The 19,601-nt window shown below is 42.8% G+C and overlaps 1 protein-coding gene across 2 annotated transcripts in view; it reads left to right on the forward strand.

Moving 5' to 3' along the window:
- The window catches only part of tmem132e (transmembrane protein 132E), a 258,574-nt gene that overhangs the window by 199,162 nt on the left and 39,811 nt on the right, over positions 1–19,601 (forward strand). For both annotated transcript variants that reach the window (XM_030360179.1, XM_030360178.1), the window contains exons 3-4: positions 830–970; positions 11,966–12,158. In XM_030360179.1, coding sequence (XP_030216039.1) covers positions 830–970; positions 11,966–12,158 — 334 coding nt within the window. The remainder of the gene's footprint in view (positions 1–829; positions 971–11,965; positions 12,159–19,601) is intronic.

Below are 19,601 nucleotides of genomic sequence, written 5' to 3' on the forward strand. Positions count from 1 at the left end.
CACTAACTTACATAACTAACATTAACTTCAAGTGTCATGTCTCACCTCCGCGAAAACCCACTCGAAGCCACTTAAATAATGCTCTTCAATACTGTTTGCGACATTAACATTTGTTTAAAAACCACATCCAACACATTACCAACACCAAGACCACCCCACCCACCCCTTGGCAAAGATGAAATGGCCAGAGTTCAAACTATGCGCCATTTAAGCAGCCTCTGTAATAAGTCTGAGCGATTGGCGTATAATGGGGCGACAGGGGTGCTATAAAGGGGTTATAGGAGCAGGGAGACCATCGCTCATCCCAAAGGCCCCTGTGTTGCCCCTACTGATGTGGGCTTGAGTAGCACTTTCCGAATGCCGACCAGCTGCAGTAGTGTCCAGCTGCCTCATCCTGGTTCCACAGAGTTTCTGACCTTCAGAGTGGACCGGAGGAAATATCCTGAAATCGTTGCTTGAACACCCACCATTTGGACAAAGGATAATGTGCATGGTCGTTTTTACTACTGCTTCAGCATCCAGTCTTTGTTTGTGGAAACGCCTGAAGGAGTGCAGTACTATACTGCCGGGTTTGGGCTGAGGTCTGCACCAGTGAAGACGGTAGTCCCTATCTGTGTATATATCACGCTGCCACATGTCTGTGGACATTCATCTCTGCCATTGATTCATCTCCCAAATTGCTTCTGCCGAAATGTGACGCGAGGAGCCCACCTCTGACCCTGCACATAAATCACACATCCTAATATAATTGGCTTGTCCTGTCTTTTTTTTTCCTCCTCCTCCTCTCCTTCCCCTTTCCCTTTCCCCCCTATGCATTATGTTTCTGAAGGGTCAAGGCGAAGAAGGGGGTAAACCTGCTCCAGACGAAGTCAAAGAACGCCCAGTGGAAGGTGGACTGGGAGGTGCAGTCCGGGGCGAAGCATTCCATCACCACCATTGACGTGAGCAAGAACAAAGTGGCAAAGGCCGGGTGAGTCCACGTGTCAAGCACACACGCATACAGACCGACAAACACATATACATGTGAAACATGCACACGCAGACACAGACACACAAACGCAAGTATGCGTTATACACATCCTCACTCACCCACACAAACAAAACTGTGTTTTGACACTCAAACACTCTTTTAAAAGCAGTTGACCCTGTCCCTCCACATTGGCCCTACATTACTAGTCTGTGCTGTTGTGTCTGATTACACATTTACACCACATTACTATTGTGCTGTTGTGTTTGATTTCACTTTTGCACTGCAGGACTAGTCTGTGCTGTTCTTTGTGATCTAAAGTTGACTTTTTATGTAGTTGTATTTGGTGGGACGGGTCAGAATTGGTTCAGAAGACTAATCCAATGAGAGCAGTCAGACTTTACTCAGCAGTCACCTAATACACCTTAAGCTTCATAGCTGATGATAGACAATGTACCAAAGTGTTCAAGTAAAACAGCATATAAGTATTTTTGAACTGCCAATTTGATTGACGATTTTAAATGCCAGCAATAAAATGGAATTAGATGCAACAAGAAAAACATAATCAAGTCTAAAAAGATATCCAAAAGCACATTGTCATATGCAGTCCCTGATTATAGAAAACAGGGAGAATTCTCCAAGGTAGCTCCCAAACTTTCAGCCCTGCATTTGTGGATGTATCGACAAGTTTATTGATCAGTATGTTGGATGACCATCTCTCCATGCAGTAAAGCTGCTCTAGTGCACAAGAAAAAAATAATAATTGTGAATTGTTACATTGCAAGGAACTTCAATCTCCTTTGCAACCTGTATTCTATAATATATGCCCCCTTAATGGATGCATTGGCGGTACTTAAGACGTATTGGTTATCCTGCAAAGTGAAGTCGTTCAACATGCAGCTGAAATGCAATGCACTCTCCGCATTGCCTGGCGCGCCATGAGTCAAATGCTACATGTGCATTAGCAGGACAATCATTAATTCAGGTATCTACGCGCAGCATTTAGGGTTTCCTACAAAATCTGGGCCTTAATTTGACATCACAAACGATGACATAGGCAGGCTTTGGTATGAGGTCATGGCTCAGTGTGGAATCCAGAATCAAATGAAGGATGCTGGGCAGGGACACCATTATACCTAAGAGGGCACAAATGGAGGTCGCTGTGCCCATAGCGAAGCATTTTTGCATCACATATCTGTAGGCCACACATGTAATAGCATCACTGCTATCAGCCTAGCGCCACTGTCATAGAACTGGCCCTGACTGATGGAGTCTTCAGTCTGAAATAGGTGATAGATGTGTTATTTTTTTACTTTAGTAGCTATTTTTGATGAGTACAATTTATTACTTTACCAAATAATCCCTAGCTCTTATACTGCGCTGGCCCTCTCATCTAGTCAGCATGTCTACACACACACACACCTACATTTGCTTAATTTGCGGAAGATCTTGATGCATGTCAGTTATCAAGTATGCCAAATACAATGGAGAGTCCATTGAGTACCATACTTCTGAAACTTTGGCTCTGAAAGTTCAAATGAAGATATGTAAAAACCTACATTTCAAATTTGATTAGATGTCCATCTAATACAATGTTTGTCTCCCTTTTGCAAGAATGAGGATATACTTCTCTGAAAAATAAATAAATAATCTGGGAACGCTACTAACAATCAAGTTATAGCTTCTTGAAATGATAACATTATAAATTCAGGCCAGTAGTAAACGAGATATATGTTCATTTTACAGTTGAGAATATAAAATCTTGAACATGGCACGTGCCCCCTCAGTTCAATGGGCCCTTCGCTGTTTGTACTGGAAACTGGTTCAATCAAAGATTAAGATACCACAGGCCTGGTGATGCAGGCCTGGTAATTGCAGTCATCTTAATAACTTAAGGTGCGTTGGCCTCATGCTGTACAATGATACTCGTAGAAAGCTTCTGCTGATTTAATTTTAGGAATCATAATACTAAAGCATTATACCAAGCAAGACAAAAAGGAATGAAAACAATGCAAGGCTAACGCCAGGGATACACTGTTCAAGCGCATTAGCACACATTAACATGAAGAAGCTCGAAGAGTTTTTGAAACGTAGGAGCGAGCCTCGCAAAGCCTCCAGCATGTGCAGATCAAATATGTTCTGGAGCCCTAGAGCCTTAGCCTCTTGGCCGTGGATTGGGTGGTGTGTGGGTAGTGACGTGGGATTGACTGCCAGGTCAAGCTGAAGGGCCTGGGAGATTAAAAACGTAGCCTGTAGTTTGAAAAATACAAACACAAAAAACAAAAGAGGCGATTCTGGCCGTGACCTCCTTTTCTAACCCTTGTGTCTTAGCGGCTCAGCGCTGCCCTGCATTGCTATATTTAGTGAACCGTGTCAAACTATCTCTGCCATTATGTCGAGATGCGTGCAACGGGGCCAAACACAATTTATTCTTTGAAACACAAAACCCGGTCAGTTCTCTTTCCTACTTTGAACTACAATGATCGATATCTTGGTAAATGTTGAAACCTCGATTTGATATACCTTTTAAATCTTTTTTTGTAAATGGTTAAATCTTTTCCTGCAGTGGTACTGCATATTGCTTAAGAGAATAGCTTATACATTGTATTATATGCTTCAGAAATGATGCAACCATTCCTGATGCAACCGTTGCTAACTGTTGGACAGGCTCGAACTCTGCAAGTATAATAATTATTGATGGGATATTCAGATCTATATATAAATATAACTTCTGAATATTTATCCCTGAATATGAAATATGCACGTATCATTAGAGAGAAAGCACCCCCCTGCTGTGGACTTAAGATTTGTTCCGAAGCCAGAAGATGATTTCGCTGTTTATCCCCCAGATAATATAGTCTTCAGCATGTCAATGAACACCTTTATCACCCACGCAAATGCAATTACACAGAGCCCGGGATAACAAGCTCTGCCCGTGTTTTTTATCTCCGATACCGCACTATTTTCTGCACAATGCATGATTTAGGATAAATTGACAACAACAAACATGTTACTAGATAAAACTAGTGTGTTCATGAATCATTCAGCGTCCCATATTCTCCACAATATCTTAATCCTCCCTCATGAGTTGTGGCTCTCCCCCCTAACCCGCAGAAAAGGTTTTGGGTTTATTTATTCATACTTTATTTATACCTAGATGTCTTAACAACACATATGTGGCGAGGTGTCGCGTCATTAGCATTCCTCTAGCTCCACACAACCGTCCCCGTTTCCTCCTCAATCCACCGTGTAAGACCCAGGCAGGCCAGCTGTAGCCATTTTTGGTGCCCTAGGCGAGATTTATGTGGTGCGAGCGCATAGCGCTTAAAACATTTTGGGCCCCACATTTTTTCCGGGCCCCATTTGGGGTCATTTTAATGTTAACATAAGATGACGCACCTCGATGTTCGGCTTTTCCGTCCTTCGTCTTCCGCACCCGAAGGCTGTGGCCTTTTCACTGTGAAGAAATGTGTGAACTCTGTGATCAGTCAGTCAGCAATTGCTGGCACTTCCGTCTCCAACTTGTTGTGATGTGGATCAAACGGTAACACATTCCCCCCGCTTTCAGTGCGCAGAGAACATGTGCACCTGGCCAGGGCAAATGAATCATTATGAGGAGCAGAGGTTCAAAGTGTCTTTCGTTCTCTCTTTCTTTGTTCCTTTGCTACCTATAGGCATAAAATAATGAAGCCCCCCGGCAAATATTTTTTATTTATTTTTTCTCATTATTCTCTCTCTTCTTTACCTTTGAGGGCGACCAGCCTCCACCAGAAGGTGGCGCTCTTTAGGATAGCACCTACATGGCCTAGGCCTTTAGCCGGCACTCTTCCCAGGCCTTGGCACGCTATCATCGTTCCCGAGCCTGTCACCTGTGTTCACATCACGGGAATTAATCTGTTTGAACATCTGGATGTGTTTACCGGTGAAGTGAATCAAAAAAACAAACACGAACCAACAACAACAGAACATTGAGGAAAATGGGTGTTTTTGCCTCTACACACAGGGAAGCTTGTGTGTTTATTCTCGGTTTGGTCCCCCTGGCTCTTACGTGAGCCATGGCTGCTTTGTCAGGTGGATTGTTGGGTAGGTGTGGTTGTGACTTGAGTGTTTGTGTTAGGTGGTGCTTAATTACCATTGTGCAACCTATTTGAGATGTTCATTAGTTATGATTATATGAATTCATTATCATTCTCATTCATATTCATTACGTTTACTGAACGCTTGTATTTTCATTCAGTGATTCAGAGGAATCGTAGGAAGCAATTGTATAAATGTTAAAGCGAAAGGACATGCAGTTACTATTGAAGTAAGGAGCCTAATCTTCAGCTTGGGAAATCTTCACATTTGACATGTATCTTGGCCTGAAATCAAATAATTTCATGGAATATATATTTTCTCTGAGCCAACAAGCAAGCTAACACAACTTTAAACCGTATAAGAATACTTTAGACAAAATTCATTTTGCAGAACGTTTGTTCTTAAGTGACTATTTAGAGGCTAATGTGTTAGTTGCTAATTCAGGATGGCTCTGCAAATCTTGATCTGCATGAGTGAGTAAAAGGCTGGTTGGCATTCATGTGGTGCCCACCGTCCATTGTGTCGCAGCTGCCAAGAAATACAGTCAGCCATTTGTGCATGCTTGCACGTTACAGTCAGGGAGTATGATCAGTCACCATTAAGTAAGCATACGTCTCTTGGCTGTTTTCTTAGCTATCGTCATTTCTCAAAGCGTTTGACCCCCCTTATTAATCAGATCAAAAGGGGCCCTGATCAAAGGTGGAAACCCTCCGCCCAGTGCAAGCTCTGTGACGCAGCTTTTAAAATATAGATATTTTTTTCGAGCGCCAAATGTAGACGGCAAATCATTAGTCAAATGGATTGAGCAGTGGTCACACTTGAGGGTCTTTGCCCTCCTCTCTTCTCCAGATGCAATTACTCAAACTCTCATTAGCTTCTCCTTCAGCATGTTTGTCCTCCCGCCTTTAGCTTTTAACGGGTCTTTCCTGCAACTTTGTTGTCTTCGAAATATTGGAAGTTTTATTACATTTTTGTTCTATGAAACTAAAAGCGTATTGCCAAAAAAGCCATTTCATGATTTTTTATATTAACTTTGATGTCTGCTTCCTAAAATACATCTTGTTTATTTTTCTCAGACAGTATTCGCTCAATCAATACCGTGATTGAGCGAATATTGGCCGTGGCCTAAATACACATTTTGCAGGCAATTTACGGTTGTGCTTTTTACGAGTGCAGCGAATTTACAAATGTGTGTGCCCAAAATCGGGCTAAGATGATTTTGCCGGGCTGCGATTGCGTTGTGATTATGCCACACCCATAGCAGGTTGAACCAGCTACTAATAACTACAGGCTTCTTATTGGGTAATATATCCCAATTCCGTTTATTTTCATTTTCAAGCTAGTGCTGTTGTGCAATATCATTAAAAAAAAATTAAAAAAACTTTGCAAAATGTATAAACCACCTTCTTAGTTGTGTGATCAAAGCGGTATGGCTTCTTTGTAACTTAGTGGACCGTGTTTCTAAGTAGAGCACACACAACGGCGCTGCCATACTTGACTTTGACTTCTAACACTTCTCAAAATCTTGGCAATACCATCATTATATTAAACACAGAACAAGACCATCAAATATTCAGACTTGTGTTGTCCTTTCTACTATGGGACGCTGCCAATGACTCATCTGGTGTGCGATCCGCTTTACATTAAAGCTCTGCCATAAGAAGGTCAGACTCAGACCCAGAGTGCATCCTAAAGAGACCGAAAATGGTCCAAAATGCAACCATTTTGGTCTCCGTCTGGAGCCCGGCGTGTAATCCTTTGACACTATCCTGCCATATAAACATCACAGAATTTCAAAGGCTTTTCACAGACTCATTGATTTGTTATGCTGCAGCTTTTCAATGCTAAACACTTGAAATAAAGTTCAAATCAAAAGAGTGTCTTTGTGAGACTTTGCAACTTTCAGCAACACGTGGTGGCCTTCGGGTAAGATTTGATTTACTTTAGATTGGGGATTTGTTACTGCAGCCTTCAAAAGGGTGCAGCCTTTAAACAGGATGTTTTTTTTCAAGCATTAGTTGTTAGCAACTGGGGCTTATCTACGTTAGGGTCCATATGCGCTTAATTACCTTAGTGTAATTTAAGGAATTTGTCTATTGACCGATATTTACAGTAAACATCTTGAGATATATTTGTGTGCTTGTGTATATTTAGTTGTTTGTACTAGGATGAATTATACTTGCAAAATGGTCTCCTGGACATAATATAACAAAACATTAGAGATCATTCTATTATAGAAAAAAAAAGCCCCACTCCCTGAGAAATATGGAAAAAAAATCGGAAACTGCATCAGCAAACCCAATTCAGTTTAGCTTTTATTTTTTCTTTCTTTCTTTCTTTCTTTCTCTCTATCTTGCGTCTTCTTGTTATTTTGAGACTGCTTCTCGAGCCTGCGGGACTGGAGTTCAGGGCTTTATCAAGGGGCTACCTGTGTCCATTTCCCCCCACCGCCGCGCATACATACCATGTCTGCCTGTCACAGGTGGAGTCGCTTTCTGCTGTGAGTGATGTGGAGACAAATAGGTGGAGATCTCATTGCACCGTTTCCCCCGGAGAGACCTCTGGGTTCTCTCTCTCTCTCTCTCTCTCTCTCTCTCTCTCTCTCTCTCTCTCTCTCTCTCTCTCTCTCTCTCTCTCTCGGGTTGGCGCCGTGGTCTGTGGAGGACAGGCAGAGACGGCGGCCGCTGAAGTACCCTGGTAGCTAGAGACGTTTAATGCGCAATGAGCCCTGTGGAAAATTTAATTTGCCTCCTCCCGCACGCCCACTCATCAGCGGTTAGTAGGTTTTTATGTCATAGAACCTCTTGTTGAACTTAGATTTACTCACCCGGATTTACATATCAAACCTCATAAATACAGCCTAATGGTAGCGCCACCACAAACTAATAGCGAAGCTCCTATCTAAACGGTTTGGTATCGTTGTTCTATACAGTGGAACAAGATACGAAGCCAGGGAAAATAACGTGTCAATGTCTATAAGGAATCACAGCAATTAGACTAGCCCACCAGCAAAGCAATCACTCTGCAACAAAGCGCTCATCTGTAGCCAATGCAGTTGGCTAAGCACACACGTTTCCGTTGAAGAGGGGCGTACCGAAACCCCAGGATTGGCCCGGACAGAGGAAGCGAATGGTCTCACGGGTTTATGAAGCACTAAGGGCTGGCAGTATGCGTCCATTCAATTTGGCTAAGATGTAATTTACAGCTGGTGATTTCTCATTTTGTGAATTCCCAGGTAGGGACTGCGGGAGAACCGCATCAAGCCCCTGGCCAGCCCCTGTGATTAGATCGTGTTCAGCTGGACAGTAACGATCAACTCCAAATCAAATCTACCTTACCCTTACTCGCTCTCTTGCGTTCTCTTTTTTTACACACACACACACACACACACACACACACACACACACACACACACACACACACACACACACACACACACACACACACACACACACACACACACACACACACACACAAAGTGTGCTCATGTTCAACCAGAGTCGGTGTCAGTTTGTCTGCATGGTGCTAGGGTTACTACTGTCAAAGCCGTTAGCGTACCCTAACCATGCGGCCGATCACCGCAGAACTCACAAACACCGGCAACAGACTCAGACTTGTAGGGTAGTGTTTGAGGAGCAGGTCGGTTTCCGATCAACTACTTTTTCACAAAAGTTTTTAGCTCCGGATTTTTGTCTCTTTTGTCACTTTAATGCCACGGTTAAGAAGGTGTGATTTGTGTGTGAGGGTGTGTGCATTTCCCTTTGTGTGCTTCTCTCTGCGTGTCTAGGTGTGTGCGTGCCTGTGTGTGTGTGTGTGTCTGTGTATGTGTGTATGGCTTTGTGTGTGCGTGTAGGGTGTGATCCGTGAGAACATGAGCACAGGCTGGGAGGGTGCTTTGACAGGCAGCAGCCCAGCTATACGCAGTTCTCTCTCTCTCTCTCTCTCTCTCTCTCGGTCTCTGTCTCGGTCTCGGTCTCGGTCTGTCTTTCTTTCTCTCTCTCTCTCTCGGTCTCCCTCACTCTCTTTCTCTCTCTCTCTCTCTGACTCTCTCTCTCTCTCTGACTCTCTCTCACTCTGACTCTCTCTCTCTCTCTCTCTCTCTCTCTCTCTCTCTCTCTCTCTCTCTCTCTCTCTCTCTCTCACTCGGTCTCTCTCTCTCTCTCTCTCTCCCTCTCTCTCACTCGGTCTCTCTCTCTCTCTCTCTCTCCCTCTCTCTCACTCGGTCTCTCTCTCTCTCTCTCTCTCTCTCTCTCACTCGGTCTCTCTCTCTCTCTCTCTCTCGGTCTCTCTCTCTCTCTCTCTCTCTCTCTCTCTCTCTCTCTCTCTCTCTCTCTCTCTCACTCGGTCTCTCTCTCTCTCTCTCTCGGTCTCTCTCTCTCTCTCTCTCTCTCTCTCTCTCTCTCTCTCTCTCTCTCTCTCTCTCTGTCAGCACATCTTAAAACACAGCGGCAGTTCGGACCAGCGCTGTCGCTTCGTCAACGCCGTGACGTTCACCGCGCCGCTGATGATGCTGCCGCCTGGAAAAAAAACCCTGGCTAAGAAATAAAAAAAGCATGCCGATTAGTTCCAGCTCTTCCCAGACAGTGAATGCTTCGGCTTGTCCCTGTAGACATAAATAAACTTGCTGGGATACGGTTATTGTTAAGTTTTTACCTACTGCTGGCTCTTTGGAGTGCCAAGCGATGGGACAAACACATGGTCTGTGCAAAGAACACAAGGCGTTGGGGATTGTTTCAACACTGCTGCCTGTAAGGTTGGCTCGTACCGCGTCGCTGCCATTCACAAACATCAAACCTCTTGGAGAACGACAGCCTCAGATGTCATGCGACCAGGGTCCAATATGAACTTCTTACAAATGTTCGTCCTTTTCCCTGCAAGAGTTTAAATAAAATCAGCCGGCCAAGGAATTGTTTTTATACTTAACCCAGACAATTATTTACCTGCCAAATGATCAATTCTATTCGCTATTGGCTGGTGGCAGGTTTCTATGTTGAACCCTGTATACGACCTATGTTGGCAAGCAACACACCATGGTACTGTATAACTAAGATGATTGGACACAATTGCATAATCTACGTTTGCTGCTGTTTGGGAGTGTCTGAGCTTCTTCTTAGCTGAGCTCTTCTCTATCAGAGGCACTGCCTAACCATACTGCTGCTGTTTCTTCTTAGCTGAGCTCTTATGTATCAGAGGCACTGGCTCCAAATACTGCTGTTGTTTCTTCTTAGCTGAGCTGTACTCTGTCATACTGCTGTTGTTTCTTCTTAGCTGGGCTCTATTCTATGATGAAGCCCCACCTCATCATACTGCTGTTGTTTCTTCTTAGCTGGGCTCTATTCTATGATGAAGCCCCACCTCATCATACTGCTGTTGTTTCTTCTTAGCTGGGCTCTATTCTATGATAAGGTAACATCTCATCATACTGCTGTTGTTTCTTCTTAGCTGGGCTCTATTCTATGATAAGGTACCATCTCATCATACTGCTGTTTTTCCTATAGGGGGATGTTATCCACATCCATCTTTTTTGTCTATCGTTTTTTTAATCTTTTGCGCCTCCGGTCTGAGTTTTACGAGCCAACCAGGGTTTTCTGTTGCTCTCCTGCCCTTGTATTTGTATGGTCTTTTTTTAATATGTAAGATTATTGGATTCCTTCATTATGCAAATAAGCTAACTAAACCAAAACTAAACTAAACCTAGCATACAGTATTTTGCTATCGACCACCACTTCTAAAATGAGAAGTCAATCCTTAGAGTCACGCTCTAAGGCTAGATGTACTGTTGAGTAAATTTGCATAAAACACTAAACAGCAGGAAAAAAATGACAGTTTCCCATAATCCACGTGGGACTGGGAGACCTTTCTTCCCCCTCTCTGCACTGTGGCCGCATTCATCTTGCTTTCGGTGTCGCTATTCCTTGCAGCCCCATACTTAGGACTGTAATGAACGAAATCAATATTTCTAATGGCTGACTTTAAAAACAAACAACAAAAGTAAAATAAAACAGCAGCAGAGGACTTTGTCCCCGGCCGTGCACCTCACTTAATTTATTGACTTGAGGCAATGAAGGCGCTGGCAGCCACTCTGTGTGCTGGCGCGGCCCAGCACATTTTTCATGCACCCACGCGAGCACAACTCTCAAACTGAGGAGATAGTGGTCGAGTTGGGAAGTTGTGCTAATGCTGTGCCATGACTTTAAAGTTTTTGTGAAGATGGCTCATCGGACTCCCACGTGCATTGTGTGCGATGCCCTTCCATTGTGCTCGCATATATACAGGCTCACACACAGATGCAACCATGCCCACATACCCACATACAGAGTCACACATACAGATGCACAAATGCCAACGCACACACCACACGCAGACACAGACACACACACACACACACACACACACACACACAAATTAATACGCAAACAACAAACACCTATATACACATTCACACGTATATGCACACAAGTACCCACACAAACAATTTCACACCTACACAAACAGGTCTGATTGATTGTGGTAAAAGGCACTGATGTGTGTATATGAGTTTACCAGCTGACATTGTCAATTCCCTCGGCCTGGTGTTAATTACAGATAGGTGGTGGCTATAGGGACATACTGTATTGTTCTTCTCTAGTCATCCCCAGATGTAAGCACCTTGCTCTGTTCACCTTTTGTGAACTTCACATTGTGTTTTCTAGTTTACCTACAGTATGTACAGCAACGGCCATTCTCTGAACGACTACACAATACTTGTAAAGTATGTCAATACTGAAACTAATCACACACAGACACACACACAAACACACAGACACACACACACACACACACACACACACACACACACACACACACACACACACACACACACACACACACACACACACACACATCTCATCTTATTCCCTGTTGTGTTCTCCCACCCAACAGCGAGGTCCTGGGCAACGTGGAGGTGATGCAGCTGGACTTTGAGATGGAGAACTTCACCAGCCTGTCTGTGACGCGACGGATCAACTGGAACATCGACTACAAGGGCCAGAACCCGCCGCCGGACTCTGAGAAGGTGGTGACGGAGCTGACGGTGGTGCAGCGGGACATCCAGGCCATCGTTCCCCTCTCCATGGTAGGTCACCCCCCTGCTGTCGTTGTGACTGCCGGTTCTTCGAAACGCCCCTCCGCTACGCTGAGGGGGCCCCGAACCACCGACCCCCAGGTCGGAAGGCAGAGGCTGTAACTGCCGGGAGGCTAAACGACTGCAGCGACGTGTGTGTGTGTCGGCATATTGGGGCTGACTTTGTGGAAGGGGATTGAGGTTTACCATAGAGGACCCATGTCGAATCCCTTACACTAAAGCGGATCCAAATTAGTGGGGGTGGTGTGTATTACACGGTGGGGGCTAATTGTATATGATTAGCTGGTCTAGCCCACTTCCCTTGGGGTATAAACTGCTAAATAGACGTGTGTATATGGCACACTCTCAGTTCCTAGGTAGGCACACACTGAAGGTTTAAAACTAATTTTTAACGCCAACAAATCTGCCCAAAAATGTGATGGAGTATCAATGGGTAATTTGAGCAGAATTCCATGTTGTCATTTTCTTTTTTACGTGATATTTCCTTCTTGATAACTTCCATCTGTTTTCTAATGAACCTCCCAACACACACCCCAGAGTTTTGTCATTAAAAGTGTTCTTAATCCACACTTGGCGCTCGGTAATGATCTGATGATTGCCAAGAAGGCTGTACCAAGTCCCAGCGCAGGATGCTAGACTATCCAACACCCGTCTAATTGTTGCTCGCCACTCCTATAAGAGTCGGTAATTAGCAAGATAAGTCAATCAATTATAGAAATAATAACAACCACCACCAGGAGGTAGAGGTAATTTGTACTTAGGTGATTGTGTTGTCCCATGACTCATTGTTAATGAACGAGAGCTGATTCCAAACACATTGGCGGCTGAATACATCACATTGTTGAAGGATGTGTTTTTAATATTCCTAAATGGTGCCTGGGGGCTCTCGACTGAAATCACTTTCAAATACAAATCCTGCATCCTCATCACATTATTTGGATGACACTACTAAAACATAAGTTAGTCATGTTTTTTTTTATATTCATTGTCAGTTCAAAATTTGGATGATCGTGTATGTTTTTCAGGGGCTAAAAACAGAGAAGAGGGTTAGATTCTGCATTGTTTTTTTCATATTGTGTTGAAGTACACTCATACTTTGGTACTGGATAACAGCCAGGGTACAGCAAACAGTATGCATGTTTTAGATTGCGTATTGGAGCATGTTTTTTTCCAGTAAAGCCTTTAACCTCATGAAAAGGAGACGACATTATGCTTTAGGTCTACTTATACTTAAACCTAACTGCAGGCAGACAGTTAAATACGAGACAACCTGAGCCATTGTTTACTCCAATCCAATCCTGGTCATGCCAACAAGTTTAAACCTGACAACCGATGAATAGCGGAGCCGTTGTAATGGGCCGACAAACCCTAAGAAGAGCTTTCTTTAAGTAGGTCACCTGTTGATTGAAACGTGTTCCAAGTCAATAGCCAGGCTGCATTAAGGGTTTGACCTATATTTAAAGAAATAATGGGGTTTCTTACGCACGTTAGAGGAACAAAAGAGAAGCAAGACTCAGGCGGAGCAAATTCCAACCTTTTCATGACTAACGAGTTTGCTTTTGTAAGCTGAAGGAGACGTTGAGCAGGCCGGACTTGTGAATATTAATTAATGCTTTTCAACGCAATCTAGCTTTAAGTCCCTGCAATTTGTGTGGGTGACAGTTGGACCCTCCTGAGCTCATTTCTCATGTTGGTATTTTTTACTCCACAATAGCAAGTCAAAGTTAAGATTCATTATGTGGGCCTAACGTCAACTTAAGCCGAATTTATTTCTGGTAGTGATACCTACTGTCAATCTATATATAGTGTGATCTCTTATTTCCCCTCCCCCTAACATCTTAATAAAACACAGCTCTTCAGAGAAAAACTTGCCCCTTTGGCCCAATCAAATCCTGATGGATTAAATCACGTTCCTGCAGTGCTTTTAATTGGAAATACCTCCTGGTGTGAAGCCCATTGAAGCGGCCTTGTTAAAGTTGAAGCTAAACTGCAAGAATGTGGACGTTTACAATATAATTAATAAAAAAAAACAAGTCAATAACTTCCCACAACCTGTCAAGACCCTCTTTGAAAGGGTCAGTAGCGTCGATTTTTATTAAAACACCTGCAAAATGAATCGGCCGCTTGCCTTTGAAATGCTGACTGCAGCATTCACTTTTCTGTTCCATTTATATTTAATTGTTGATGTCTCTCTTACCCGGCATGCTCTGTTTTGCCTTTTTAAAGTCAAATGCACTCATTAAAGCGCCATGCTTATTACTGGTGTGATATCGAGGGATGTAAGTGATAAATGTCGTTGCCGTCGTATGGCTCAAGCAGCTATTGGCCATCTTCTGCTTCAATGAATAACTAAAGTGTGTGCTTGGCTTCTTGGCCACCATAATACTTTGACAGGAAATAATATACATCGCCGTTGAACTACATATTTTAATACACAAATAATAATGCTCAGGGGCTGTCAACTTTTAAGAGTAAGGTAAAGGAGGTGACTACAAATTATTTTTGTGCCACCCATCACCCAACCCCAAATGACACGCAAATTTTCTCATAAATCAAACACGATTTATGTATGAAAAAATAAATCATATTCACAGTGAGACTTGGTCCCCTCATTGGCCACAAGACTTCCCCATAAATGTGCATGGTGAGTCTTTAAATGTCCTAGGCTGAGAGCAGGTCAATAGTTATATCGTACATAGATGGTCTACTGAAATCATCTTTTCCGTTCATTTACTTCCTGCGAGCTGTGATCAGTAAATACACCCCCGATATAGTCCTCCATATTCGTGACCGACTCCAGGTGTCAACCTTGTTTGTGTAGATTGGATTTAGAATCTGTATCATTTCACTTCAGATTTATTTCTTACTCCGCTCTGAGACTCTTTCACCTGTCAAAACAAACCTTGATCCCAGGGGTTTCTATCTAACCACGGAAAAGAAACATGATGCTGTAGACCTTATCTCCGCACCCAACCACCCGACAAATATCAGAAGGCCCGTCCTCTCTCTCCAATAATCTACGCACATTTGGCCAAATTGTGATATCTAACCTCACTCTACCCTCCTAACGCTGCTGAATCACTGTAACTCATTGGCTATCACAGTGCTTTTTACATACCATAAGCACTATCTGCCGAAGTCATCTATTTGACATAGGCATTTTTGATTCTAAATACAAGATGAACCTTAAAATATTACGTAGGCAATTATTCTATGGGGCTAACGATATGCAGGTTATCTCTAGATGTACTAAAGGCCTCTGTGCAATCCACTCTACCTGGTAGCCCAACTATAATTGAACTGCTGTTTGGAAGAAATCAGAGGGTTTCAGATCCGCTCTTAGTCCAAGTCCGACTCGGCTACAGCAGAGCTTCATCGTGTAGCGTTGTCCCACCAGACGAGCCATGGAGCGGCACGTCGGGCAGCATGCTGACGGAGCTGGGCAACACATCGAAAGATTTGATGAGAGTTTTTGCTCTGTGCTTAATATAATGGCGGCGCTGCGATTCTTGCTGAGGTGCCAATTGAGGTATGTTAACATTGAAGCTTTTCGAGCCTTACACCCGAAAGTTGACAGCAATCGCAGACTTGTAGCAAAATAACTTACGCCTTACACTTTTGGATGGTTATGCCTGCATGCTTTAAATAGAAGATATGTTGCCACACCGTCGATTTCTCTGACATGTTGCCATTCTTTTGGAGAACTGTGTTCAGTAAGTTACAACAAGCAGTATTCTTTAAATTTGGCAAGTTTAAAGTTGTGAAGACCGGGATGTTTTGATCTCCTGTCTCAGATTATGTCCTTCAGAGAGTGTTCTATTATATTCAACCAAATGATTGATTATGCCTGAAAGTAGGGGGCCTTGAATATCATTTTTCATTAATAAAAGTTATTTCTAACACAATATAGCCTATTACTCAAAAGTTAAACACATCAGTCAGTATTTGTCCCTCCTGCTCCAGAAAATAATGAATTAATAACATTTTTTCCTTATGAAACGAACACCGGCGATTGCCAAACCCATGAGATGTTTGGTCAAACCAGGTGCATATCAACCAACCAATCAACCAGCCGACCTGCATTTGACAGCCCTAGTGTGTCACGGGCAGAACCACAACCAGGTCCACGTCCAGGTCCGACACTCAGACTTGGGACTTGGTATCAGAGGGCTTAATCAAAAAGCTTCTCCTTCATTTGCTTTCTCTCATCAATTCAAGTTGGATTCCAACATACACAACTCAGCAACCCACAGATTATGATTGTGTTGTCTAACCTTGATTGAAGGAAAATAGGACAGATAGATCAGGTAGAGCTTGGTTTGTTCATTTCTGTACATTCAATTAAGCATGTGTGTATATTCATTTTCCAATTGCATAAAGGAGTAAGAAAAAAGAAGCCTACACAATTGACTTGCCGTTGGATGCTGTCTGAGCAAGCCAGACTTTATTCCATTTGTTTGTCCATTTGTTGCAGTCTTCTTCAACTACCTAATATCTTCTGCAATAAATGCACATATATTGCTGAGTGCCGCAGACTTCAGGAAGGTTAGGCTAGGTTAATAAGGTGTTTCAAAAAAGTTTTTCTTGGGCTCTATGGCAAACATATTATCACTGTATAATGAAACCAATATTATTGCATTGTCCGTTGGTTCTGGTTTACTTTTGTAGGTTGTAACTGCGTCTTCAGTCAAGCTGCAGTTAAGTCTTTATTGAGTGCAGGGGCTCCGACATCAGACTACACTTACTTGTTTCTGCTGACCTTGGCATTTAATGCTTTTTACATTGGCCCTTTCGGACTGTTTTAAATTTGATAGTGTAAATGCGGACTGTATTCACACCGCAATGCATCTACAGACAAAGTCAATGGAAAAACCCCAACTGGTTCAAAAGACGACTGTATGCCTTCTATATTTAGTAACCATGTCAACGCTATTTTTTGTGAATATGCAAAAATCCACAAAAAATAATAAAGGGTAATGTTTTGCTCGCTGTTACTGTTTAAAATGTATCCACTTTAGTGGAAGAAATTGTAAGGGCACAAATGAGCAAATGGGTCTCATTGGCCAACAAATGAGAGTTGACAGCACTGGAGGCTGATAGATGTCAGACCACTTAATTGTGTCTGGTGTGTGTTTGTGTGTGTGTGTGTGTGTGTGCGGGCATGTTCTTACATATTTGTGTATATGCGTGTACGTTCCTGCATGTGTGTGTGCTGTCTGTGTGTGTAATTTCCTGCATGTGTGTGTGTGTGCGTGTGTGTGTGTGTACATGTTTGACTGTATCAATGTGAAGAGATCACACCAGTAAATGCTGATGCAGTGGGTGGGATTTGTTAAGACGAGAGAGGTAGGGCTGGTGATCTTGGTGAACCTGAAGGGGTTTGATCTGCTTTAGCATGATGCTTGTGATTGTAGAGCAGACGGATTAAGTGGACTAGCAATCAGACCTTCTTGACACTTCCCGTCAGACACCTGCTTGTTAGCCACCGAGCTTTCAAGAGACACTGTGGAACAATTATCATGTTCTAGGTTTCTCTGCTGAAATATGGATAACTAGGGGGATAGGCAGTACAACGATAAAAATAACCCTTGAATAACCATAGACACTGGAACAACATGAATAATGAACACGGAACAAGATGAAACTCAATAAGCACAATGGTATGGTTACAAAAAGGTAAAAAAAAATACAAGGGTGACATAAATGCCCCAAAATGCCATTCCCTTCTAATCAAAACTTCCCCAAGCGGTCCAGGAATGTTCCTGGGCAGATGGTTGAGTCAGAACAATAGGATCCCCAATGTAGATCAGGTCAGTGGAAGCTGTTTTTACCCCAAAGATGTCCTTGTTAAGAGAAGGGGTTATACTGACACACAAACAAAGCCTGAACAATAGGAACAATACCCTGGTGCAGTGCAGTGAGGGGTCCCACTCCCCTCGCTGACAGTTTTAGTGATGCTTTAATTATTAACAAATGCCTTTGAGGGTATGCACACTTATACATATATGTATATATATTATATATAGATATATATTTTGTATGTTTTACTTGTTATGCAGTTAAGATACATGTGTACATCAGGCGGCATGTAGTGTGTAGTAATAAATCATTTACAAAGGGACAACTTGGAAATGTTTGCAGTACAAAGCGCCAAATACAGCTGGTAACTCCCTTTGGCTAAAACGGATGGTGGCTCCCATTCACTTTCAGTGGTGTGAGTTGACGCCAAAGGTTAAACTTCAAGATAGATCCTAAACCATATAGAGAACATCCAATGAAAACACTGATGCATCATTTTGGTATTGTGGTCGTGGTTTAGTTGTAGCCGTGGTTCCGACATTGTTTTGGCCCTTGACCGCAAATAGCCCTGAAAATGTTTGGGACCGCAACTTAGGTTTTTTTATGCATCTGCTTCCACAGTAATGGCTTTTTTGCCCAATCGACATCTGCTGCCACACAAAATTGTTTTCAACCAATCAACCTCGGCGGGTAACATCAATGTCCCAGTGGACATAATTGTATCGCTCTACTAAGCACTAAGTGATTGGTGGTAGTTTACCCGTGGCTATGAGTCATTAGGCAGTTTGTTTATATAGGACAAAATGTGTTTGCTAAAATAGATCGCCAAATACCTCAGCAATCTCCTGCTATCCCATATGCATGTCAGAGGACAGTAAGTAGGGTCCCGACTTCACGGTTGGGAACCACTGAGTCTAAGCAAACTACATTTCTTAGGACACGGTTGACTTGCATTCTTGCAAAGAATGCTTCGATGTTAGTTTCAAGGTTTGACAACGAAAAAAAATTGTGACTGGTAAAATGATGTTGTTTTTCTTTTGTTAGCAAATTAAACATTTACCTTGCAACCATGAATGTACTAATTTGATTTCAATAAAATACAAAAATAATGAACCTAATATAATTTCAACAGGAAACATTACGCGGCACAGTATAATTCATTAAATACAGGTTTCTGCGTCAGTGAGGGGACATTTTTAACCCAAGTTCATGAACCCTGAGGAGACTTTGTCAAAACTGTAGAATTAATGCTGTGGACTCTCCAGACCGATGAACTGTCACTGGCACTGTGCTTGCATTATTCCCTCTTCTGTTCTTGATTTATGAACCCAAGCGGGTTGTATTGGCCTTGGTCCCTAAGAAATGTTGTGTGCTTAGACACACATCACAGCCCACAAGTATTCAACCACGCACTGAATGCGGGGTCTGCGTCAACACATACAGTGACATCACCCTGACAGGGTAACGGTCGGTCTCTACATCCTTTATGACTACATCACTTAAACATCACTTTTATTCCCTCCGATGTTTCAAACTGTGGTTTTGTGTCCACTGTTTTCATTAAAGCTGAAAAGGTCCATTGCCTTTGCAATATTAATCGCGTGCATCAGTAATGCCCTATGAATAATCAGTTCA

Source organism: Gadus morhua, chromosome 7, assembly GCF_902167405.1.
Source record: "Gadus morhua chromosome 7, gadMor3.0, whole genome shotgun sequence".
Classification (NCBI taxonomy): Eukaryota; Metazoa; Chordata; class Actinopteri; order Gadiformes; family Gadidae; genus Gadus; species Gadus morhua.